Source organism: Bufo gargarizans, chromosome 9 (assembly GCF_014858855.1).
Source record: "Bufo gargarizans isolate SCDJY-AF-19 chromosome 9, ASM1485885v1, whole genome shotgun sequence".
Lineage (NCBI taxonomy): Eukaryota > Metazoa > Chordata > Amphibia > Anura > Bufonidae > Bufo > Bufo gargarizans.
The window spans coordinates 37,905,791-37,927,194 of NC_058088.1; the positions used below are offsets into that span (position 1 = coordinate 37,905,791).

At 42.5% G+C, this 21,404-nt stretch overlaps 1 protein-coding gene across 2 annotated transcripts in view; it reads left to right on the plus strand.

Annotated features, from left to right (window-relative positions):
- The window catches only part of DOCK11 (dedicator of cytokinesis 11), a 266,917-nt gene that overhangs the window by 170,584 nt on the left and 74,929 nt on the right, over nt 1-21,404 (plus strand). For both annotated transcript variants that reach the window (XM_044269084.1, XM_044269085.1), the window contains 5 exons: nt 262-377; nt 3,074-3,211; nt 4,992-5,174; nt 13,095-13,208; nt 20,914-21,129. In XM_044269084.1, coding sequence (XP_044125019.1) covers nt 262-377; nt 3,074-3,211; nt 4,992-5,174; nt 13,095-13,208; nt 20,914-21,129 — 767 coding nt within the window. The remainder of the gene's footprint in view (nt 1-261; nt 378-3,073; nt 3,212-4,991; nt 5,175-13,094; nt 13,209-20,913; nt 21,130-21,404) is intronic.

Here is a 21,404-nt window from a genome sequence, read left to right on the forward strand (position 1 = left end):
TATTTGCATTCTTATTAAATATAATCAGCTTATAGACAATATTTTGCTTACCAGTTTCCCTTAGGAACTTTGTTGCTGTAAATAAAGCAATCACATTCAGGTGGCTAGTGTCGGCCATTTATCTGGAAAAAAATGTTGACCCTTAAGTCAATGCGTTTAAAGACAAAAATCATCCATGTGCTTACTTACTTGCCATTTATAAATAATTGTTGCCCCCATTTTAATTACGATACTTTTGTTGACCAAGTACTTTACCTTCAGGTTCAGGTTTCAACGAGGCTGATGTTTTACATCAGGCATTGCTGGAAGGTAACTGCAGTACCGAAGTGTCCTTAACCGTACTGGATACCATCTCTTTCTTCACGCAAACCTTTAGGGTAAGCCTTTGCATTTATGTAATTTGTGTGCATGAAAAGACCCCAAACCTGAAGAAAAATATGAAGTTTAAAGAAGTGAGCTGACTTTGTTCCCATGGATATAAACCATGTTTATACCTTCCCCTTTACCAAGTACAGAACACTTTTAGAATGCAGTGTTCTGAATCCAGACTGTGGATCCAGGATTGAAACCTAAGAGTGGCAGCACATTTTACTTTCTTTGGTCATGCCACCACTATTTCTTTAAATATGTAAACTACACCATCAACAAGAATAAAAAATAAAGTGGAACATGGAAATGCCTAATCACATAGGCAGGGATAAGCAAACACTTCTTGTCACCAGGAAATTCACAGTTGAACTAGGCACAGTGACTTGTAGTGCTAGCTCAGCTGAATGCAATGCCATAAATTTGCAAATAAGCACTTGAGTGCACTCAGGGTGGGCTCAAGCCACTCTGTGCACCCTTGCTCCACCAAGCCCTCCCTCTCTATCTTGATTGTCAGGCCCAGATGTGATGATCAAGCAGTACAGTAGAGGCAGGAGTCGGAGGAGCAAGAGTGCACATAGTGGCTTGAACCCGTCCTTGGGGCCCTTAAAGGGGTTGTCCGAGTTATGAAAAAATATATATATATATCACTGTAAATCTGATGGGCAGCAATATATAACTGAGCTAAGCAAGTTTTAGGTAAAAAAAATAATATTTTTCCTCATTTCCCTGGTTCTCTTCTGGCCCTTTTGTTTACCTGCAATAACAACAATCTCTGCACCTCCCCCATTCTTTTTGCCGACCCATTGAAATGAATGGTTCCGCATGCGGCCGCAAAAAAAAAAAAAAAGATACGGAAATGAAATGCGTTCTTGTGCATAAGCCCTTACAGTGAATTTCCTGGAGATCTACTGCTTTTAAAGGACTCTTTACGCGGTCCAATCTATCAAGCAATTGTCGGAATCGCCTGCTCTTCTGTTCTCACTTGATTCATATGTAATTAATGACTAAAGTTTAAAGATAAAAAAAAAAATATATATATATATACAGTACAGACCAAAAGTTTGGACACACCTTCTCATCCCTACACGCATGTTTCGTATAAAAAACTCTTCAGGGGAATTTAGGCACACACAATTGGACAATATAATAAAGTGACTGTGGCGTTGGTCTTTAATTTGGTGGTAGACACATATAGTTATGCACAGTTATTGTGAGCAGTGGATGACACAAATGATACCTTAGAGTAATAGCCTTTCGTCCAGGCTCCACTAATGTACCAGGGCGCAGTACTTGCCTAATGATGTGTAGGTAGTAATGAGAGGTTGGCCTGAATGGTGGACCGGTCCTTCTCACAGAGCAAAGCGCTGTGTCCGGAGGCCGTGATGTAGCCTCTGAAGGTGAGTGATGGGGTGCTGCGCCAGATGACCTGGCCTCCACAGTCACCGGACCTGAACCCAATCGAGATGGTTTGGGGTGAGCTGGACCGCAGAGTGAAGGCAAAAGAGGCCAACAAGTGCTAAGCATCTCTGGGAACTCCTTCAAGACTGTTGGAAGACCATTTCAGGTGACTACCTCTTGAAGCTCATCAAGAGAATGCCAAGAGTGTGCAAAGCAGTAATCAAAGCAAAAGGTGGCTACTTTGAAGAACCTAGAATATGACATATTTTCAGTTGTTTCACACTGTTATGTATATAATTCCACATGTGTTAATTCATAGTTTTGATGCCTTCAGTGTGAATCTACAATTTTCATAGTCATGAAAATAAAGAAAACTCTTTGAATGAGAAGGTGTGTCCAAACTTTTGGTCTGTACTGTATATATATATATATCTATATACAGTTGCAAGAAAAAGTATGTGAAGTGAACCCTTTGGAATGATATGGATTTCTGCACAAATTGCTAATGCCATCACTCATGCCTCTACAGAACAGCAGAGGCTGTTTGATGGCATGATCTGCTGCCAGCAAACAGTGATTTAGCATTTCACTTGTTCATCGTGTAATCGGTGGCACCTTTACACAGGCAGATTATGACTAATGAGTGTTCGTAGAAACTCTTGTTAGTTGTATTCTGCCAGAATATGTACTGTATCTGCATACATTGCTGTGCCCACCCACCATCAGCAACGACTGAACAGCCCTTCTCAGACCGCTTTTATGGGGCCATTCAGCTGCTGATTGTGGATCAAGATGTGAGGCAGTGGTGTGGGCCCCCCTACCCTCGTGACAGAGTTCATTCGGGCTGGCCGCTTTATTCATAAATCCAGAGTGCTGATTGAACAATATGGTCCACTGCAGCCTATCAAGCAGAGGAAGGCCTTGCTGCTGACTCTGGATCAAGACATGTGCCAGGGTGCAGAGCCCCCTACCCCACATTACATGTCCTTTTAGGCTGGACACGTTACTGATTAACCAACACCTGCCATCGAGCAGCATGGCCAGCCTTGTGCTGTCTGCCAGAAGGAGAGGGTATCCACAAGTGGCTCGGCATCCTCAAAGTGGCCATCTGTTACTGTGGAATTTGCATTGCTCTTGCAACTAATGTGTGATGGTTTCCTAGCAGATGCATTTTAGAAATTGACATATATTTTACTAATAAATATAATATTATGGTGCCTAATTGATATAAAATGGTGGCATTTACTATTGCATTCCATATGGGTTAACATTATTCATAAATCTGAATGTTCTTTATACCCAATAGACCCAACTACTGAATACTGAATGTCAGAATCCCTTGATGAGAAAAGTTTTCGATGTCTACTTGGCATTTCTGAAAAACGGACAATCAGAGATCTGTTTAAAGCATGTCTTTGCATCACTCAGGTCCTTCATTAGCAAGGTAAGTTGGATATTTCAAACACTGCATCGGTATTAGGGTACATTCACACGACCGTGGTGTAGCCGTGTCTGTGTTGCGAACAGCAAACAGCAGGTCCACAAAACAAGAGCATCGGCCATGTGAACGCTGTACTGCGGTGCAGACCCATTGACTTGAATAGGTCCTATATCAGCAGGATACGTCCCCTCTTTTGCGGTGCGGAGGCACAGATTGGAAGCCTTTCAGTGGGCCTCCAGGCCCGTGCCTCTGCACTGTAAAAGATAGGGCATGTCCTAATTTTTGCCATATCCTGCGGCTTGCGGACCCATTCAAGTCCATGGGTCCACAAGGCAGTAACGTAATTCGCACGGTTGGTGCCCATGTTTTACAGTCCGCAACACGGGCATGGCTTCACCACGGTCGTGTGAATGTAGCCTTACAAAGCTTTGTCATGTGTTTTACACATTGAATAGTAATCAAGATGTAAGTGCCACATGTCCTCTAAATCATCAGTCTCCAACCTGTCACTTTCCATTTGTTTTGGAACTATAACTACCAGTATTTTCGGACAGCCCGCAGTTGGTAGCTGGCATGCTGGTAGTTGGAGTTTTGACAGCAGACTGTCAACAGAGATTAGGTTAATGTGATACATATATAGGGGTGCAAAATAAATACCGTAAATGAATACATTTATTTTGTTTCTTATTTTGACCTTATAAGGTTTTAGAAGAAGGCGGTGTGAAATAAAGCATGGGAATCATAAAATTAGGTGTCAAGTACAAGGAACTTGTTGCACATAATACTCAAGGGGTGTTTTGCCTCATATCAACAAGGAAGTAGATTTCACAACAGATTGTAAAATGCTGCTGCTATTTCCTCCCACCAAGCATTTTTCCTATAAGTTGCCACCTTTCTAGTTTTTCAACATATTTTTAAAAACTAATGTGGTATGGAAAAATAAACCCATGTTTAGAAGGTCCTCCTTCTCTCGGGCTGGAGTCACAACCTGCAAGTCAAAGGTGAAATTTGGTTTAAGGCTCATGCACACGATGCAGTCCGCAAAACACGGATCCACAAAAAAGATGATGTCCGTCTTTTTGCAGATCCATTGTAACAAAGCTTATCCTTGTCTGCAAAATGGACAAGAATAGGACACGTTCTATCTTTTTTGCGGGGCTACAGAACAGACATACGAATGCGGACAGCACACAGCGTGCTGTCCGCCTTTTTTGTGGTCCCGTTGAAATGAATGGGTCCACATATTATCTGCCAAATAAATGGAACGGACACAGAAACAAAATACGTTTGTGTGCACGAGCCCTTATAGTTATTTCCATGCCTTTACTGCACTAAAGAAGAAGATGGAGAGGCCAAGTGCTGCTTCTACAGAATATGCACAGTGCAAGTGTTAATACCCATTGGATATATTTGCCCCAAAATAAATGTACAAAAATAAATATCTGTTCATAGTTCTGATTAAAAAAATGTAAGATTTACATTCTGGGGGAAATTAATACTGGTGCAGGTCATACCTGTTGCTTCAAAAATGTTAACAAAGAAAACGAGTCATGCTCCACTTGGCATTGAGACAGGGAAAAGTGGTACGGGGGACTTAAAAAAATATTGTTTTAGCTATCATAAGGAAAGTATAGACTGATTAATGAAAAAATAAACGTATCAGTGTGTAAAGGATTGAGTTATGTTGTACTGGTTCAGTTCAGCACCTAACCATGTAATTATTCATGTCTATAATGTCTGGATTTTTTATTCTGTCCAAATCTGTCTTTTTCTATACTGATAGTTTCCTTCAGCGTTTTTCAAAGGAAGAGTCAATATGTGTGCGGCTCTTTGCTATGAGGTTCTCAAATGTTGCACATCCAAACTCGGCTCCACCAGAAATGAAGCTTCCGCTCTTCTGTATCTTCTCATGAGGAACAATTTTGAGTTCACCAAGAAGCGAACATTTCTCAGGACGCATTTACAGGCAAGTGTTTAGAAAGAAAAGTGGCTTGGCAGCGTGCCATTGTGGATTTCTAGTTGAGTTATAGTGATTATACCAGAATTTTCTGTAAAAAAATAAATAAAAAGAAATCTGCATGCACACTAAAGTAAGAAGAGTTCAGTGATTGTTGGTGGAACACCGTCACTGAGTCTCCTGCATGGGCGGACTGTCCATAAACCCTACAGAGGGACACCCAATCCCTCCTTTTTGCCGCCAGCCAGGTACATAAAGATCTGATGCTATCATCATTAATTATTGTAGGATCATCAGGCACTTATGCGCCTGGCCAGAGACCGCAGGTGCCCTCCTGAATTCAACTGTTCTGCCGGGGCAGTATTTTGTGCTGCACTGTGATATTTAGTTCTGCTGGATTTGTATTTTGCACTGCATTGTGGTATTTGGATCTGTTGGGGCAGTATTTTGTGCTGGACTGTCATATTTGGTTCTGCTGGGGCGGTATTTTGTGCTGCACTGTGGTATTTGGTTCTGCTGGGGAGGTATTTTGTTCTACACTACGGTATTCCTGGCCTCGCCTACTTCTGTTGTCCCGCCTTTTGTCATTGGGACCCGCCTCCAACATGGGGCCACTTTTAGTTTTGTCTTCCAGTGGCCCTGGTCTCCTGTAAAGATACAAAGCTATGGTGTAAACTAGATTAGTAATACTGGAGAAATTGCATCCACTTATTTTGCTGTGTCTGTGGAAAATATAATGTATGACAGACTGTTGGCATGTATCTAGTGCTTGAGAATAAGGGCTTATGCACACAGCAATTTGTGGTCCCCAATGCACGGGCAACATCCGTGTGATGATGCTGCTGCAGACGGATCCAGACCCATTCAACTTGCATGGGTCTGTGATCTGTCCGCACCACAAAAAAATAGAACATGTTCCTTTTTTCTACGGTGTGGAGGCATGGAGAGAAACCCCACTGAAGCACTCCATAGTGCTTCCGTGGGGTTCCGTGCCTCCGTTACATACTGCACCTTCCGTGATGTGGTGCAAAAACGGCTGTTGACTGAGCCCTAATGAGGAAAAGGTTCCTTGTGTAGCAGCAGGAGAGGTAAGATGTAGGTGACACGCAGTCTCACCATTATTGCTTGCAGTTTTATTTTTTTGTAGAAATACATATTTTTGTAGTGCAACCAAGAGGATGAAAACTGGGAAGGAAAAAACAGAAGAAGAAATGACCAATAGACTTTTCACCTTTCATCCTATGTCCGACTCAAAACTGATTTCTCTGAAATAAAACAGTTTTTTGTTATATGGCAGCATGAATCTGCTGACAGGTTCTCTGTATGGATAAGCTTTTTTGGCATTTGCTTCACCTAACAAGTAAAAAGAACTATAAACAGACCCTAAAACAGTTTTTAAAAGGGGTTCCCAGGTGTTTATTATTGATGGCCTATCTTCAGGCTAGGTAACCAATATCAGATGGGCAGGGGTTCAACATCCGGCACCCCCGGCAATCAACTGTTTAAAAAAACTGCCGGGCTGCGAGGAGCTCCACGGCCTTCTCGCAGCTTAACAAGCACAGCGCCTTACAATGTATAGCGGTTGTGCTTTGTATTGCAGTCAGGCCCATTCATTTGAATGAGACAGAGCTGCACCTGGGCCATGTGACCAATGAATGTGACATCAGAGGCCTAGGAGGAGGCCACAGAGCTCCTCTTCTAACAGCTGAAGTGCCGGGAGTTGGACTCCAGCCGATCAGAAAATCAGAAATTGATGACCTGCCGCCTTTAAAGTGCTTCTCTGGGCTCTGTAAAAAAAAAAATATGTGAGGATGGCCAGGCATGATGTGTGAGTAAAATAAAAACCCAATCCCTAGTTCTGATCATCCCAGTTCCTGCTGAGCATTTTCATGGTGATATGGGCAAGCATGGCATGTGAATGCTGAGGCCACTGATTACCCGGTAGTGATGATGTGCGAGGGTTTTGCACACCATACTTCTGGCCAGACTGGGACAGGAAGCAAGAGATAGAGATGCAGAATCGGGACCAGTATAGATGAGTGTTTTTTTTTTTTTTAACTCACACATCATGTTGAGCCATTCAAAAATATTTTTTATTTTATTTTGACAAATCTAGATTTATAGAACCCCTTTCAGATAAGACTAAGACATTATATATTAAAATTGATGGTGACCACTTTACTCTAAAATGTACAGTTTATTGCAGATTTAAAAATTAAAAATAATACTCGTGTAGAAAAACAAGGTCAGATCTCCTTGATATCAGGGGAATAGTGAAACTTAGGCACGGTAAATATCAATATTAGTGGAGAATTAAACGTGGTCAAAGAATGGAGAGAGGAGAATGGAAAGGGGAGAAAAGGAGAAAAAGTCAAGACCCAACACACACACAATAGATGAACAACATATTTTTAATTCCCTTATAGATGGCAGATCCATGGGGAACAATTCTTCTTCAGTATTTATTTGTTAGTAGGTTCTTGGAAGTGATGGAAGTGTCCATAAAGAAACACTTTCATCAAAAAGAGGTATTTTTAAAACTTTTATTTTTATTTTTTGGTTGTTTTTCATTTTGCCCATCGTAAATTAAATACAAAATATGTTCCTTCTGTAGCAGTCAACCCAAATGATAAGGCCGCCTAAAACGATAGGGAACCTATTGTTATTTTACTGCTGCTGTGGGGGGAATATGTTACTGTATCTAAATGGTAATCCTCATGATAATAGTAGTGTACAAATGGGATAACAGTATGACAGCTCTATTATTCTCTTGATAAGCCTAGGTAAAGAAGCCCACAGAAGTACATTGCATTGATTAGTGTATGGTGTGATGTTTTATTTAAGTCACTATAAGAGGGGCTCTCTTTGGTCGCAGTGATGCAAGCTAAGCAAGACTGTTTGTTGTCCTAAAAGTCCGAACAAGAATAAAGGTCTCTTTACACAGGACACTTTAGCAGGAGATTGTCAGTAAGGGTTCCTTTCTGTTAAGCGCCTGCTCATCAGTGAAGGAGTGAAGGAGCTGTTGGCAATGATTTAGGTGTATGCACAAATGCTTGTTCATTGGGTAATCGGCGGCATCTTTACACCACAAGATAATCGCTAATGAGCGTTCCTATGAAAGCTACCAAAAGTTCCTACCTAGCAAAGGGGCCTTAAATTACAGAGCCAGGACAGTAAGAACAATACAGGAAGGAGGGACTTCAAAAAATTATACTCCGAAAACCATCCACTCATTTTTTTATTAAAAAAAATGACATAGATTAGTCACAAGTAGGCTGTTAAAGGGGTTGTCCGAGTTATGTAAACAATCAATAAATAAAGCACTGTATATCTGATGGTTAGCAATATGTACATAAGCTTAGCAAGTTTCAGGCAAAAAAACAAACATATTTACTAATTTCCCAGTTCTGTTCTGGCCCTTTGTTGACATGCAGTTGCAGAGTTGTGGGGACGTGTAACAACAATCTCATGAATATTTATGGCTGTCAACAAAGACTGCCTTCCCCCTCCCCCTGCACTGCAAAGGTAGTGAATAAAATTGCTGCCCTGGTCAGTTTGACTGCTGGGATACTTGTGTTGTATGTGTGGGACTACAAGTCCCAGCTGTAAAGGACAATGATATTGCTGATACACACAGGATCTTCCCTTCTACCTGGTCTTCTGAAATGGTCTGCAGGCACTTCTTCACAGCCAGCAGCAGAGTACAGAGGAGAGAACTCCTCCAGTCTTTGTCAGCTCTGTGTTTGCATGGTGAGGAGGAAGGGAAGATCCTGTGCGCAGCATCTGTCTCACCGCATCTGCTAAGTACCTGAGGCAGAGCCTCCAGCCCTGAGTCTGTGCTGCCAATGGTAGAAGGGATTAGACTTTGCTGAATAATCCAGTGGGAGGGGAGATGCAGGACAGACAGCTCAGCTAGGAGACTGGGCAGTGCAGGGGGCATGGTTTATCTGTCTAACCAGCACAGCCCACAGTGACATCATCAGAGCAGGGAAAGAAGCTGACATCACAGGTCATGTGACGCTCAGCTAACTGGGAGAACAGGGCCAATGTAGATGAAGTAAGTGAATTGAAAACCCCTTATATTTGGTAAGTTAGAAACATACAAAGAAAAAAAAATAACTTGGACAACGCCTTTAATATATAAAAAACACACGTATTATTTCTGTTGTTGTTATCACATATTAAAAACTGATGGAAATGTCCCTTTAACCATCATCCTAAATTATTTTTGATTGAAAGAGTGACTCAGTGGTTAGCACTGGTGCCTTGCAGCTTTTGGGTCCTAGGTTCTAATCTGACCAGGGACAACATCTGCATGGCGTTTGTATGTTCTCTCCATGTTTGCATGGGTTTCCTCTGGGTCCTCCCAGAGTATTGATAGGGAACTTAGATTGTGAGCTCCATTAGGGTCAGCAGGCAATAATAAGTTCTGTGAAGCACTAAAGGTTAAATATGTTGCTTTCCAAGTGTTCAGAAATAATGTAACCCTTAGGCTACATGCACACGACCGTATGTGTTTTGCGGATCCGCCAAAAAATACGGATTACATCCATATGCCATCCATTTTTTTTGCGAATCCATTGTAACAATGCCTAAAACAGACAAAAATAGGACTTTTTCTTTTGCGTGGCTACGGAACGGACATACTGATGTGGACAGCACACAGTGTGCTGTCCGCTTTTTTTGTGGACCCATTGAAATAAATGGGTCTGCATCCTAGCCACAAAAAAAAAATGGACATGGAAACAAACAACGTTTGTGTGCATGTAGCCTTATTATAATCATGCAACCCTGATTTCCTCATTGCTGCCTCACATCCCTAGATAAGGACTGGACTAAACAGTATAGACTCCAATTATAGTTGCAAATGGTCTAAGATTATACTAGTGGAAATTAGACATCTAATTAAAAGGTTAGCAGTGTCAAGAAGAAAAGAAGACATTCCCATGAGATATTTATAATAAAAAAAGTTGAAGTAAATTAATATTAAGATACCACTAACTTTTGAACAAAAAAACATCTTGACATTCCATGTTATTTTTATACAACTGCGGTATAGCAACAGTGTGAGAACAAAAAACTATTTTCCAAAAAGGTTTGCTTTGGAAATATTTGTAAACTTTCCTGTAGTTACAGCATATTGTCATGCACATTCGCTGGGAACCTTATTTGCATGGACTTTTTTTCTTCTCAATGTACCAAAAAAATGCAGTTTTAACTAAGAGTAGATGTTCTTACTGTAAGCTTCGTTAACGGGTTGTCCTACAAAAAAATATTTTACAGTGTTCAAATCAGCATTTGGGTCCGAATACTTTTATATTGTATGCAATTAAAAATTTAGTATAGCCACTGAGCTATTCAGTTAAAAGTATCTGTATAGTGCCACCCGTTTGTTGTTTTCCTAATTTTTCAGTCCACCTCACTGATGTGGACACACATGCTCAGTTCCATCCTTCAACTGCAACCAGCTGCTGAAGCAGAAAGGACACCCCTCCATCCCCCGAGAAACGGCATGCTTTTTGTGCTGCCAGCTTAAAATAAATCTGTCACGGCCTTTGCTGTGTGCGCCGTGACACTTGTGCCATGCTTGCGGTTGCCGGTGGCAACGTGTTGCTGTTAAGGCATGTGGTAGCAGTGTCTCGGCTTTGGCTGTGTGCGCTGTGACATGGTTGCCACGCATGCTGTTGCTGATGGCAACGTGTTGCGTGTTGGCTGGTGTGTGCACTTCCCCTTTAAGTTGTAGCCTTGCCCTGTCTGGTGCTGGAAGGGTTAACTCCCTGACTGGGTGTGGTCACTTGGGTTTTATCTCCTGTGGCTTCCTGGCTGGAGTCAGTTGTACTTCAGCTGTCATTGGTGCTGGAGCTCTGCTCCAGTCCTTGGTGATCTATCTGCCCAGCTCTTGAGGGCCACCTTGTAGGACATACTGTCAAGGTGGAGAGTGGGGAAATCCCCCCGCCGTACAATGTCAGGTATAAAGGGGGAGCAGCTAGGCCAGGACGCCAGGATCATGGAGCAGGTCACTTTCTATTGCGTCCCTAATCCTCACCCTTACTCCTAACTGTATGAGCGGACCTTGATGGTAGGACGGCTCATACCCTGGATTCCTTTGGCCCTGAGTCACCCTGAGAATCCCTCACATAGGAGCAGGGGAGAGACGACCTGTTCCTCCCAGACACAGAGGAACAGGAGTCTCAAAGGGCCTAGCTGCAGGGAAAAGTGGAAGACTGAATGCAGAAACAGAGTCGGCAGGTAAGAACACCAGACACCATGCTTACCTGCCGCTGTCTCCACGACTGGAACCCGTGCATACGTACAGGAGCACACCACACACAGGTATCCAGCACACCTGATACTGCCTGGGGCCCAATACAGCAAGGTGCACGGAAGCCCCAGGCAGCACTGCAACCAGACTTATGGTTCACCCCTCCGGGAAACCAGCCCCCTTCGGGAGGTACAACACACACAGTGAAACGTCTTGCACACATGTAGGGACAAACACCAACAACATCCCAGACATGTAACAACAAGCAAGACGTACAACAAACCCTGAACATAAACCCACAGCACACATACAACAAGTGAGGGTAAAGGTACAAGGAGGGTACATAAGGGAGGACAATTTATGTTCCATAAGGTGGCCCTCAAAGACTGGGCAGAAACACCCAGGCTAGGAGCAAAGCTCCAACACCAAGCAAGGCTGTAGTACAACTGCACCCAGCCAGCAAGCCACAGGTATATTTCAAGCCCGCCGCCAGACCCAGGAAACACCTTTATCCCCACTAGCAAGAAGAATAACCCCTTGCTCACCAAACAGCAGGGAGGCAAACCTTAAAGGGGAAGTGCACATGCAAACTGCCAACAACATGTTGCCACCGGCAACCACGTCACAGTCAAACACCAATATGACTGTGACAAAATCTAGCAGAGCAATTTGAGTAATGAATGGGGAGCTCTCTGGATCCATGTGAGGTACAGGGCTGGTTCTAGCTTTGTTAGAATGAGATTTTCTGACACTTATTAGTGTCCTCTGTGTCTATCCATAGTGTCTATTTAAAAGTTCTCATGTTAGGCTACCTAAAGAATCAAGTTAACAGTAAATTTCAATAATCTGTGGTATGTGTATCTCTTTGGATACAAATCATACCTCTCCTGCCCTCTTACTTGGTTCAGCATCAGCACGTTGTATGGTTGAAGGTACGTTCCTTTTGAAATTTGAGAAACACTGCTCTGGTATACAGTCCTATAGATATGGAAGCAGATATTTGATTGGTTGCTGCCTTGGTGAATCCGCAGCAAAATCTGATTGTGACATGCAGACTGTGCTGGGGATTTGCACTGCATTTCAGCCCTCTACATTGAAATCACTAGCAGAAACGGAAATGCTTCAGGTTTACAAATCCGCACTGCAGGTCAGTTACTGCGCAGAAAATGTCCACAGTGCATGTGGAAATTTATTTAGATCTCACCCACTTTGCTGATGCTGTATTTCGCAAGTCTGGACAGAGAATCCGCCGCATTCCTGCCATGAGTGGATGTAGCCTTAGGCGGAGCGTTGGAGGCTCCGTTTGGGACCTTCATTGCAGATTCCATCAAAAAAGACTGGACAAAAAAGTCCTGCATGTAGGACTTTTTCTATACTGTAAAAAAATGAGGATTCTGAACGGACTCCATTGTAGACAGTGGAGTCTGTTCAGCTCCATTTGTGTGAGTTATGTGCCCTATAGGCCACTTCCGTTATTTCCGTTGTTCTGCTTTTGTAATGGAGAAGAACAGTGGTAATATTTAGCGGTATTGTGAACCTGGCCTAAAGGTTTGTAAATGCTGATGGCCCTTGGGAACCTCATGTGCTGGGTAATATGTTGTAATGTGAAAACAGTGCCTAATAATAATAATAATCCTAAAATATTTTTCTGCTTTCTCTTTTTCTAGATCATAATAGCTGTAAGCCAGCTGACTGCAGACGTGGCTCTTAGCGGAGGATCCAGGTTCCAGGAATCTCTTTCTGTTATTAACAATTTTGCAAACAGTGACCGAGCAATAAAGGTATTTATCATGTAGTTTTATGTCATGAACTGTATATTTGTAATAATATTTGTAATATTTGTATACTTGTAATTTATGTAACATTTGAAATACCAGCGTTTTACAGTCATTAACAGTAAGAAACCATTGGCTCTGAAGAATTGAAATCCGCTCCATCAATTGAAATTTGTATATTTTATGCTTCAAAATGTTTCTCTGGCACAAACCTGGGCAACGTATCAGACAAGCTGGGGTTTTCTTTCTCTGGTTTTATTTTAACAGTTTTTTAAAGGCTATGGACACCTTTTGGGGAATTTTTTTTCTGTTTGCATTTTACTTTTTAGTTAAATATAATAATTAAATATATGTTTTAATTGGTATTTATTAAACAATGGCAACAGTTTTTCTTCAACAGCTTTTACTTTAACCACCTCCCGACCGCTGTACGCGTATATGCGTCCGGGAGGTGGTTGCTTTATTCCTCCTGGACGCATATACGCGTCTTCTCGCGAGACGCGAGATTTCCTGTGAACGCGCGCGCACAGGCGCGCGCGCTCACAGGAACGGAAGATAAGCGAGTGGATCTCCAGCCTGCCAGCGGCGATCGCTCGCTGGCAGGCTGGAGATCCGAATTTTTTAACCCCTAACAGGTATATTAGACGCTGTTTTCATAACAGCGTCTAATATACCTCCTACCTGGTCCTCTGGTGGTCCCTTTTGTTAGGATCGACCACCAGAGGACTCAGGTAGGTCAGTAGAGTCGCACCAAACACCACACTACACTACACTACACACCCCCCCCCCGTCACTTATTAACCCCTTATAAACCCCTGATCACCCATGATCACCCCATATAAACTCCCTGATCACCCCCCTGTCATTGATCACCGCCCTGTCATTGATCACCCCCCTGTCAGGCTCCGTTCAGACGTCCGTATGATTTTTACGGATCCACGGATACATGGATCGGATCCGCAAAAAGCATACGGACGTCTGAATGGAGCCTTACAGGGGGGTGATCAATGACAGGCGGGTGATCACCCATATACACTCCCTGATCACCCCCTGTCATTGATCACCCCCCTGTCATTGATCACCCCCCTGTCAGGCTCCGTTCAGACGTCCGCATGATTTTTACGGATCCATGGATACATGGATCGGATCCGCAAAACACATGCGGAGGTCTGAATGGAGCCTTACAGGGGGTGATCAATGACAGGCGGGTGATCACCCATATACAATCCCTGATCACCCCCCTGTCATTGATAACCCCCCTGTAAGGCTCCATTCAGACGTCCGCATGTGTTTTGTGGATCCGATCCATGTATCCATGGATCCGTAAAAATCATGCGGACGTCTGAATGGAGCCTTACAGGGGGGTGATCAATGACAGGCGGGTGATCACCCATATACACTCCCTGATCACCCCCTGTCATTGATCACCCCCCTGTAAGGCTCCATTCAGACGTCCGCATGATTTTTACGGATCCATGGATACATGGATCGGATCCACAAAACACCTGCGGACGTCTGAATGGAGCCTTACAGGGGGGGTGATCAGTGACAGGGGGGTGATCACCCTGATCATCCCCTGTCATTGATAACCCCCCCTGTAAGGCTCCATTCAGACGTCCGCATGCGTTTTGTGGATCCGATCCATGTATCCATGGATCCGTAAAAAATCATGCGGATGTCTGAATGGAGCCTTACAGGAGGGGTGATCATTGACAGGGGGGTGATCACCCCCTGTCATTGATAACCCCCCTGTAAGGCTCCATTCAGACGTCCGCATCCGTTTTGTGGATCCGATCCATGTATCCATGGATCCGTAAAAAATCATGCGGATGTCTGAATGGAGCCTTACAGGGGGGGGTGATCAGTGACAGGGGGGTGATCACCCTGATCACCCCCTGTCATTGATAACCCCCCTGTAAGGCTTCATTCAGACGTCCGCATCCGTTTTGTGGATCCGATCCATGTATCCATGGATCCGTAAAAAATCATGCGGATGTCTGAATGGTGCCTTACAGGGGGGGGTGATCAGTGACAGGGGGGTGATCACCCTGATCACCCTGATCACCCCCTGTCATTGATAACCCCCCTGTAAGGCTCCATTCAGACGTCCGCATGCGTTTTGTGGATCCGATCCATGTATCCATGGATCCGTAAAAAATCATGCGGATGTCTGAATGGAGCCTTACAGGGGGGGTGATCAGTGACAGGGGGGTGATCACCCTGATATTGATAACCCCCCTGTAAGGCTCCATTCAGACGTCCGCATGCGTTTTGTGGATCCGATCCATGTATCCATGGATCCGTAAAAAATCATGCGGATGTCTGAATGGAGCCTTACAGGGGGGTGATCAATGACAGGCGGGTGATCACCCATATACACTCCCTGATCACCCCCTGTCATTGATCACCCCCCTGTAAGGCTCCATTCAGACGTCCGCATGATTTTTACGGATCCATGGATACATGGATCGGATCCACAAAACACATGCGGACGTCTGAATGGAGCCTTACAGGGGGGGGTGATCAGTGACAGGGGGTGATCACCCTGATCATCCCCTCTCATTGATAACCCCCCTGTAAGGCTCCATTCAGACGTCCGCATGCGTTTTTTGGATCCGATCCAAGGCTCAGACATTTTTTTTGGCACAAGTTAGCGGAAATTTTTTGTTTGTTTTTGTTTTTTCTTAAAAAGTCTCATATTCTACTAACTTGTGTCAAAAAATAAAAAGGCTCAGACATTTTTTTTGGCACAAGTTAGCGGAAATTTTTTGTTTGTTTTTGTTTTTGTTTTTTCTTAAAAAGTCTCATATTCTACTAACTTGTGTCAAAAAATAAAATCTCACATGGACGCACCATACCCCTCACGGAATCCAAATGCGTAAACATTTTTAGACATTTATATTCCAGACTTCTTCTCACGCTTTAGGGCCCCTAAAAAGCCAGGGCAGTATAAATACCCCACATGTGACCCCATTTCGGAAAGAAGACACCCCAAGGTATTCCGTGAGGGGCATATTGAGTCCATGAAAGATTGAAATTTTTGTCCTAAGTTAGCGGAAAGTGGGGTCACATGTGGGGTATTTATACTGCCCTGGCTTTTTAGGGGCCCGAAAGTGTGAGAAGAAGTCTGGGATCCAAATGTCTAAAAATGCCCTCCTAAAAAGAATTTGGGCCCCTTTGCGCATCTAGGCTGCAAAAAAGTATCACACATGTGGTATCGCCGTACTCAGGAGAAGTTGGGGAATGTGTTTTGGGGTGTCATTTTACATATACCCATGCTGGGTGAGAAAAATATCTTGGTCAAATGCCAACTTTGTATAAAAAAATGGGAAAAGTTGTCTATTGCCAAGATATTTCTCTCACCCAGCATGGGTATATGTAAAATGACCCCCCAAAACACATTGCCCAACTTCTCCTGAGTACGGCGATACCACATGTGTGACACTTTTTTGCAGCCAAGGTGGGCAAAGGGGCACATATTCCAAAGTGCACCTTTCGGATTTCGCAGGCCATTTTTTACACATTTTGATTGCAAGGTACTTCTCACACATATGGGCCCCTAAATTGCCAGGGCAGTATAACTACGCCACAAGTGACCCCATTTTGGAAAGAAGACACCCCAAGGTATTCCGTGAGGGGCACGGCGAGTTCCTAGAATTTTTTATTTTTTGTCACAAGTTAGCGGAAAATGATGATTTTTCTTTTTTTTTTCTTTTTTCCTTACAAAGTCTCATATTCCACTAACTTGCGACAAAAAATAAAAAATTCTAGGAACTCGCCATGCCCCTCACGGAATACCTTGGGGTGTCTTCTTTCCAAAATGGGGTCACTTGTGGCGTAGTTATACTGCCCTGGCAATTTAGGGGCCCATATGTGTGAGAAGTACCTTGCAATCAAAATGTGTAAAAAATGGCCTGCAAAATCTGAAAGGTGCACTTTGGAATATGTGCCCCTTTGCCCACCTTGGCAGCAAAAAAGTGTGACACATCTGGTATCGCCTCAGGAGAAGTTGGGGAATGTGTTTTGGGGTGTCATTTTACATATACCCATGCTGGATGTAGAAATATCTTGGCAAAAGACAACTTTTCCCATTTCTTTATACAAAGTTGGCATTTGACCAAGATATTTTTCTCACCCAGCATGGGTATATGTAAAATGACACCCCAAAACACATTCCCCAACTTCTCCTGAGTACGGCGATACCAGATGTGTGACACTTTTTTGCTGCCAAGGTGGGCAAAGGGGCACATATTCCAAAGTGCACCTTTTGGATTTCACCGGTCATTTTTTACACATTTTGATTGCAAAGTTCTTCTCACACATTTGGGCCCCTAAATTGCCAGGGCAGTATAACTACCCCACAAGTGACCCCATTTTGGAAAGAAGACACCCCAAGGTATTCTGTGAGGGGCATGGTGAGTTCCTAGAATTTTTTATTTTTTGTCGCAAGTTAGTGGAATATGAGACTTTGTAAGAAAAAATAAAAAAAATAAAATCATCATCATTTTCCGCTAACTTGTGACAAAAAATAAAAAGTTCTATGAACTCACTATGCCCATCAGCGAATACCTTAGGGTGTCTACTTTCCGAAATGGGGTCATTTGTGGGGGTTTTCTACTGTTTGGGCATTGTAGAACCTCAGGAATCATGACAGGTGCTCAGAAAGTCAGAGCTGCTTCAAAAAGCGGAAATTCACATTTTTGTACCATAGTTTGTAAATGCTATAACTTTTACCCAAACCATTTTTTTTTTTGCCCAAACATTTTTTTTTTATCAAAGACATGTAGAACAATAAATTTGGCGAAAAATTTATATATGGATGTCGTTTTTTTTGCAAAATTTTACAGCTGAAAGTGAAAAATTTCATTTTTTTGCAAAAAAATCGTTACATTTTGATTAATAACAAAAAAAGTAAAAATGCCAGCAGCAATGAAATACCACCAAATGAAAGCTCTATTAGTGAGAAGAAAAGGAGGTAAAATTCATTTGTATGGTAAGTTGCATGACCGAGCGATAAACGGTGAAAGGAGTGTAGTGCCGAAGTGTAAAAAGTGCTCTGGTCATGAAGGGGGTTTCACCTAGCGGGGCTGAAGTGGTTAAGTGCATTTGCAAACTAGCATGCATTCTGTTTTAAAGTGAATCTGTCCGAGAACTGCTCTGTGTGTAGTCCTTATCACTGAACTCCTAACATTCCATAAATATTCACTATACAGTTGTGTTCAAAATTATTCAACCCCCAATGCTGTAAAGGGTTTTAGGGAATTTAGTGTACATTTGTAATTGTGTTCAGAATGAAATCTTACAAGGACTTTTTAAAGAACCAAATGCAACTAAAATTACATCAATTGTTTTTGTAATACAGTATTAAATGTTTTTTTTTTTTGTGATTTCTTCATTGACACAATTTTTCAACCCCTTAAAGACTACCACTCTTAAGAACAGAGGTTCATTCAAGTGTTTTCGATCAGGTATTGAAAACACCTGTGGATGTCGAGGAGCAGTAATCAAGCATAATAAGCACCAATTAGGCAGATTTAAAAGGACTGTGATACTCAGCTCCTTCTAGACATTTACTGGTGTGTTTACAAACATGGTGAAGTCAAGAGAATGGTCCAGGAAGACAAGAGAAGAGGTGATTTCTCTTCACAGGAAGGGCAATGGCTATAAGAAGATTGCAAAGATGTTAAACATACCAAGAGACACCATAGGAAGCATCATTCGCAAATTCAAGGCAAAGGGCACTGTTGAAACGCTACCTGGTCGTGGCAGAAAGAAGATGCTGACTTTAACTGCTGTGGGCTACCTGAAGCGCAAAAGTGGAGAAAAGTCCCTGTGTGACTGCTGAGGAACTGAAAAAAGATTTGTCAGATGTGGGTACTGAAGTTTCAGCTCAAACAATAAGGCGCACACTGGGTAATGAAGGCCTCCATGCCAGAACTCCCAGGCGCACACCCTTGCTGTCTCCAAAGAATAAGAAGAGTCGACTGCAGTATGCCAAAAGTCATGTGGACAAACCACAAAAGTTTTGGGATAGTGTTCTGTGGACTGATGAAACAAAATTAGAACTGTTTGGGCCCATGGATTAACGCTATGTTTGGAGGAGGAAGAACAAGGCCTATGAAGAAAAGAACACCTTGCCTACTGTGAAGCATGGCGGGGGGTCAATCATGCTTTGGGGCTGTTTTGCTTCTACAGGTATAGGGAAGCTTCAGCGTGTGCAAGGTACCATGAATTCTCTTCAGTACCAGGAGATATTGGATGAAAATGTGATGCAGTCCGTCACAAAACTGAGGCTTGGGAGACGTTGGACCTTTCAACAGGACAATGATCCCAAGCATACCTCCAAGTCCACTAGAGCATGGTTGCAGATTAAAGGCTGGAACATTTTGAAGTGGCCATCGCAGTCACCAGACTTAAATCCGATTGAGTGGGACTTAAAGAAAGCAGTTGCAAGCCTAAGAATGTGACTGAACTGGAGGCTTTTGCTCATGAAGAATGGGCGAAGATACCCGTAGATCGCTGCAAGACACTTGTGTCAAGCTATGCTTCACGTTTAAAAGCTGTTATAACTGGAAAAGGATGTTGTACTAAGTACTAAGATTGAATGTCACTTGGGGGTTGAATAAAACTGCTAATGATGTGAGCACAGAAAAGACATTTGTGGTTATTTCATTATAAATGTTATGTTATATTTGTCTGACTTACAAGTGCCTCTTTGATTTAATTGTAAACAAGATGACTGAAATAATCAAAATCAATGTCAAACTGGCCAAAACACTCAATTTCAGTGGGGGTTGAATAATTTTGATCACAACTGTAGCTAAACATGTCAGCTTGAAAAGAAGTTAGCTTCAGTGTTTATGAGCTGTCAGGAGTTCAGAGAGCAGAGCAGTCAGAGCAGTTCTCTGATGAAAGAGAAATAGAAGACTGCTAGTTTGCAAATGCACTTAAAGTGAAAGCTTTATCATAAAAACTTTTTGCAGCTGCAATAATAATAAAAAAAATATCCCCAAAGGTCTTCATAGCCTTTAAATTCTCATTCTTCGTGCATTTAGAATTAGCTCATAATAAAATAAATAAATAAAAATATTGTGGATTTCTACCAAGGTTTTATGACTGCTTAATAATATATAACATTTCTTTAAGATTGATTTATTTAAAACAACTTTAAGAAGGTCACTGTGCTTTCAGAAAAACTTTAGATATGTTATAGAGACATACCAAAAGTTTTGATCGCTCTCTTTCCTTGCTGCACCAGACGGGAGCAAGAGGGACACTTAGACTTTCTGTTGAGTCCATCTCGCTTTCTATCCTGCAGCGAGGAGAGAGAACGCACTAAGAGGACTTCTCTCCCCTTGTTCTAGAGATGAGTAGGGGTCTCAGTGTTCATGATCAAAACTGTTGATATGTCCCTATTACATACCAGAAGTTTTATGGAAGCACAGGGACCCTTTAAAACTCTGTCGAAGGACGTAGAAACTGAATATAAGGAACTATTCAGCTCTGCTGCAAACTTTTTAAATCTCTTGTATTGTTATGCAGATTTACTTAAAGTATACAAGAATGAATTCTATATCCACTGTTTGTAGAAATAAACAGTAGACGCCCCATGTAGACTAAGTAGAGAGAATTTTCACCGGCAGTTACAGTGCCTTCATATGTGTTGTTCATGTACATTTTTTCCACTGTCTCCCAATGTGACATGTAACAGGCTCCAGCGTTTCCCTCAGAAGTGAAAGATCTGACAAAAAGAATCCGTACAGTTATTATGGCAACAGCTCAGATGAAGGAACACGAAAGAGATCCTGAAATGTTGATAGATCTACAGTATAGCCTGGCCAAGTCATATGCAAGTACACCTGAGCTCAGAAAGACCTGGCTGGAGAGTATGGCCAAAATCCATGTGAAAAATGGGGACTACTCAGAGGTGGGTGCCTTATGGTAGTGAGCTACTGCCCTCAGTTGACCACTGTGCCGACTTGTATGCCGACGAAATACATCATGAAATTCACAAATGTTATGAGAGGTTTCAGTAACTGAATAATGAAAAATTAGTTTATACTTTAGACATCAATTATAGAATCCAAATTGAAGGGGTTTTCCAGGAACTTGCAAATGATGATCTATCCCTAGGATAGCTCATCAATATCAGATTGGGAGCAGCACTACAGTAATCAGGTGTGCCCAGTAGGTTAGTTCCTG